The 4,495-nt window shown below is 38.4% G+C and overlaps 1 protein-coding gene across 1 annotated transcript; it reads right to left on the bottom strand.

Moving 5' to 3' along the window:
- Positions 1-603: 603 nt before the first annotated feature.
- LOC109084054 (troponin I, fast skeletal muscle-like) lies at positions 604-3,481 on the bottom strand. The gene is made up of 7 exons (XM_019098768.2): positions 3,280-3,481; positions 1,802-1,832; positions 1,652-1,688; positions 1,432-1,560; positions 1,266-1,355; positions 1,004-1,180; positions 604-905 (listed from the first exon to the last, which is right to left on the bottom strand). Exons 1-7 carry the CDS (start codon positions 3,464-3,466, stop codon positions 816-818), a joined length of 741 nt encoding a protein of 246 aa, XP_018954313.1. The 5' UTR covers positions 3,467-3,481; the 3' UTR covers positions 604-815.
- Between the last annotated feature and the right edge of the window lie 1,014 nt (positions 3,482-4,495).

Raw genomic sequence — 4,495 nt, 5'->3', positions numbered from 1 at the left:
GAAATTTTTCACCATATAAGTAAGGACATTTGGCCCTCACAATTATAACTAAACAAGTACACACACATTTGTTCAAGTCACTTACCCGCTGGGCCTCTCAGTCACATCTCAGAGGCTGCTCTTCTGTTCTTCATTACTGGGTAATCAGAATCCTGTAACCATTTCACACAATAGCACTGCTTAGATTCATGATATAAACAATACATACACACATGCTTAATTTAATCCACTGATCTCCCCCTATTAACAAAAATACAGACAGAGAAGTAAGTTCAGTACATTTGCTGATCATACAGGGAAGGAAAAATGGGAAGAGCTTAAGTTAAGCAGCAGAGAAGTCTTCATCTCTGCTTGCTCAGCCTGGTCTCATTCAGCAATAAGCACCATGATTGATGATATTAGTTCAGTTATGATGTAAAAATGACTGCTGAAATATGTAAAATTGAATGCAGCATAATTCAAATCTTTTAGTGAGTGAAGATAAATGACATGAGGATGACTGTTTTTGCTAGTAGGGAAAAAAAAAGAAAATGTGAGAGGATTGGGGAATGATGAGAGGAATCAAAGGAATTGGGAATATGAGGAATGATCAGATCAGATGGCGGAGTTTCTTTTACTACTTTTATTTGTTAAGGTGAGTTCATGAATCATCACTCATGTAGTACATAACATTCAGAGTATTATGATTAGCTTAGTTACTGTTGGTTTGTTGGATGTGTAGGTTGGATGTAAAAGCACTTTTTGACAGCAAACTTTGCAACTGCAAAAACAGAAAGTCCATCAGAAATCAACTCCATAATAAAACGGCTGCCTGTTTAAGCCTCAGATTCAAACATCTTCTTCCTGCCGCCCATGCCAGCCTTATCCTCAACGTTCTTGCGCCAGTCTCCCACTGCCTCCTTATCCTAAAATAATTCATGAAAGAATTTCAAGAAGAAAAATTATATTTGAAATAATTACTTTTGCAGGTATGGGTCTCTTTATTGCTGTAGTGTGCGCTCACCTCCTCCTTGACCTCTTTCTTGACTTGTTTGAGGTTGGCTCTTAGATCCAGAGACACCTTGTGTTTGGAGCCCAGCAGGGCCTGCAGCATGGAGTCAGCAGACATGCGTACTTTCTTAAGAGCGGGTTTCTTGAATTTGCCTATCAGGTCCTGAACCTTTATCTTCAGATCCTCAATCTAAAAAAACACGCAGTGTTATTTGCTGAAAGTCCAACCCATGAAGGATAAAGGAATGAGAGAACAGAATCCATGCGTTTTAAACCTCTTTTTCGCTCTTGGCCACTTTAACAGACAGGTCATATCTCTCCTCGTCCACCACATCAATCTTCTGATGAAGCTCTTTGCACAGATCCTGACCACAGTTGAGAAAAAAATGTATAACAGAGTAAAATACTGCCATAATAATGAAAGACTTCATGCATGTGTACCTGTAATTCCTGCACTGAGCCAGGCAGAGATAGAGGAGAACATTTCTCCTCCATATAGCGAGCTCTTTCCTCCTCTACCCGCTTTTCCTCAGCCGTCAGCAGATCCCTGGCTATACCCAGTATCAAACTCTAGAACGAACAATGAGCAAAAGATAGATGCATCACAACACACATCTCTAGATTAAACACAAACCAAACAGACTCAAACGCTCATGTTTACCTTGAGATGATGCCGACGGCTTGAGGTCATCTTTTTTCTGTTAGGATTTTAGGAGAGAAATAACATATTTGAACACTTTAGCACTGTATACTGTATGTATTAGTGCTTGACTTGGGAGATTTCTAACTGAAGATGTGTTTACAGACTTACTCAGACATGATGGCGGGCTTGTTGTGCTCTTCTGTTAGGAAATATAGAGAACAGGGTGAGACTGTCCTGAAGAGTAATGGTCCAAGCATTGTTTGATAGTCAACACAACCAGAAAATGATAAACCATGTTTTACATGTTGTCTTTTGGTGAGGGTCAACTTCTCTCTAGCTTGTATGTTACTTAGACTTATGCCTTAATGATATCCTGGACAAGCTGGTTTGCAGTCAAGTAGAAACATTTGATCTCAAAACATGAAATTCTGCTGTGCAGTCTCTCTAAGCTCCTCTCTGCTGTGATCATCACATACACTCCATATTCAGTTACAGCCACTGAGTACTACTATCAACAGTCATCACTTTTAACACTATAAACTACAGCTATAAACAAATCACACTCACCAACACTTAATTATCGCTCTCATTCATTACACAGAGAACTTCCTACCAATCACATGCAAGAATATCAAGTGGCTGCTTTGTCAGATAATGAAGTAATTCAAAAGGACTACGCTGCTATGTTTCCCCCAGTACTAGCATTTAGCTGCATGTGACATAAATGAGAGTGAAGCGGAAAGCTGATATCTGTAAGTGTTGTATCAAGAGCATAGGCTAAAGACATTAATCAGAAACTGTATCAGGCAACAGATCAGTCATTCAGAGACCACCTCATTCCAACTCCTCCTCTCTCTCGCTATGCTGCCTCTTTCAGTATCAATATTCAATATCCTCAAAGTAACTTCTCTTTCTCAAAATTCCTAAAACCCATATGTCTCAAGATCTATAAGTGGAGCATAACTACAGTGATGAGCGGGGTGATGGATTGACTGAGGCCTCAGATTTCAGGGTTATTGAAATGTTAGCACATAGTGTTCCCTCAGCTCTTCTATGTTACCCAGTATTATGCTATCTTGATAATATATGGACATTATTATGGATTTTAAACATTATCCTGCATTTACATAAAGTTCAATTTACCGTAAATTAAATACCCAGGGCTCATCTATAAGCCATTAATATTATACCCTTGAGCCCTAACCCCAGGTTACTCCTCACTTTGAATTCAAGAGTCTGATCAAAGACTACACACTCTGCTTGAAACACAGCATGCAAGAGGATGCTTAGGCTTACAATGAAAATAAATATTCTAAAACAACTGCTAAATAAACGCGTAATTAATTAATCACTGAACATATTCCTTCGCTTTGAATGCCACTAACGCACATCTCATACAACACATCTATATAGTCATTAAAAAACATATTTTAAATTTTAAAAATGTCTTAGAAACTTAAGAATGACTTTAAGTGTATAAGCTAAAAAACACACCAAACTTCAAAAAGAAGAAGAGATCGCACATGCAATTTTTTTTTTTTTTGTATGAAATCTTCTACCATAGTGTGTGCGAGTTCCTCTCTTTGTTCATCCTAAAACACATGCAACAATTCTAAAACATGTGTAACAGGTCAGAAACATCTCACCTGGGTAACTCTGGGTAACAGGACAGACCGGGAACTGCGGGCAGCCTCTGTACTGAAAGAGGGTTTTGATAGCATTCTGTGATGGCTCAGCAAAACCCTTTAACTCTTTATGGAATAAGTATCCAGCGCAGACCAATGAGACTTCATGCTGTTGAAAGCCAATATTACCCCTCCCAGCCTCACACATATAAATAACCCTTGCTTTCAAGATTGTTTTTCTTATTTTATTGTTTATTTACTTTACTCAGTATCCTAATGAGTTACTGCTCTCTGAAAAGCATAAATCACTATAGGAGACAAAACCTTCAACCAAATTCTACAACCATCACATCTACTTTAACAAGCAACATGAATGACAGTCTGTTTTACTGGGTCAGTATATATATATTGGATTTTTTTTTTTAGTTTTGAAGTACAAAAGTAATTTAACAGATTCAAATATTTAAGAAATCAATGAGTTTGGTGCAATATAGATCTTCCATGTGGAAAAAATTATACTTAATTGTCAACGGCGGAACCACATTCCAAACAGTTAATAGCCAGTTCGTCACAACAGTCAAGTGTTTGGAGTTCACGGAGCAAAAGTATATAACATTCCCACATATCTAGAAATTACAGAATTTGGCATGTACATGTTGTCTTGCAGGTCCATATGCCACTATTCTGCTTCTTCCATCTATAAGCAATATATTTTAAACACCACTGCAGTGCAGCAATTACAGAAAATTCACGACATGAGCCAAAAATATACTAGTCATCCTCAGGAGAAACTGTATCCATCAAGCCTGACTGGCGTTTCATTTAGTAGACAGTTTCCGTGGGATAGAAACTTTGTGTCCCAGCGGGCTTCTAATTCCAAGGGGGGGAAGAGGATGGTGTCACAGTTGTCATCAACACGTGTGTACATGTGGACATGTGTGCATGAGTGTATGTGTGGTGGGTTTGATGCTAGCTGTGTCTTTATGAATGATCCCAATTTAAGACCCCAATTGGTGCTGCCAGTCCAACCCCGATAGAAACAATCCTGAAATAGTTAAGATATGACGTCAAACCAATTTTACACATTAACACTTCCACATTAACTCCTTCAGCCCCAGCTATAGCACTCAGAGAAACATATGCAGAGACACAAACTCACTGGTTGGTGTGAAGTAATTTTGTCTGTTCTGATACTGTAAAGGAAAGTAGCATCTTGACCAGTGCAAAAATCAAATTC

The sequence above is a fragment of the Cyprinus carpio genome, chromosome B7 (assembly GCF_018340385.1).
Source record: "Cyprinus carpio isolate SPL01 chromosome B7, ASM1834038v1, whole genome shotgun sequence".
Lineage (NCBI taxonomy): Eukaryota > Metazoa > Chordata > Actinopteri > Cypriniformes > Cyprinidae > Cyprinus > Cyprinus carpio.
This window is presented reverse-complemented; position numbering and strand designations above follow the sequence as displayed.

Excerpts from the sequence above, each read along its gene's own strand:
- LOC109084054 (XM_019098768.2), bottom strand. The coding sequence starts at position 3,466 with ATGTGTGAGGCTGGGAGGGGTAATATTGGCTTTCAACAGCATGAAGTC. Across the intron at positions 1,356-1,431 it reads GCTCAGTGCAGGAATTACAG|GATCTGTGCAAAGAGCTTCA; the intron begins GTACACATGCAT and ends AACTGTGGTCAG. Across the intron at positions 906-1,003 it reads AGAAAGAGGTCAAGGAGGAG|GATAAGGAGGCAGTGGGAGA; the intron begins GTGAGCGCACAC and ends GAATTATTTTAG.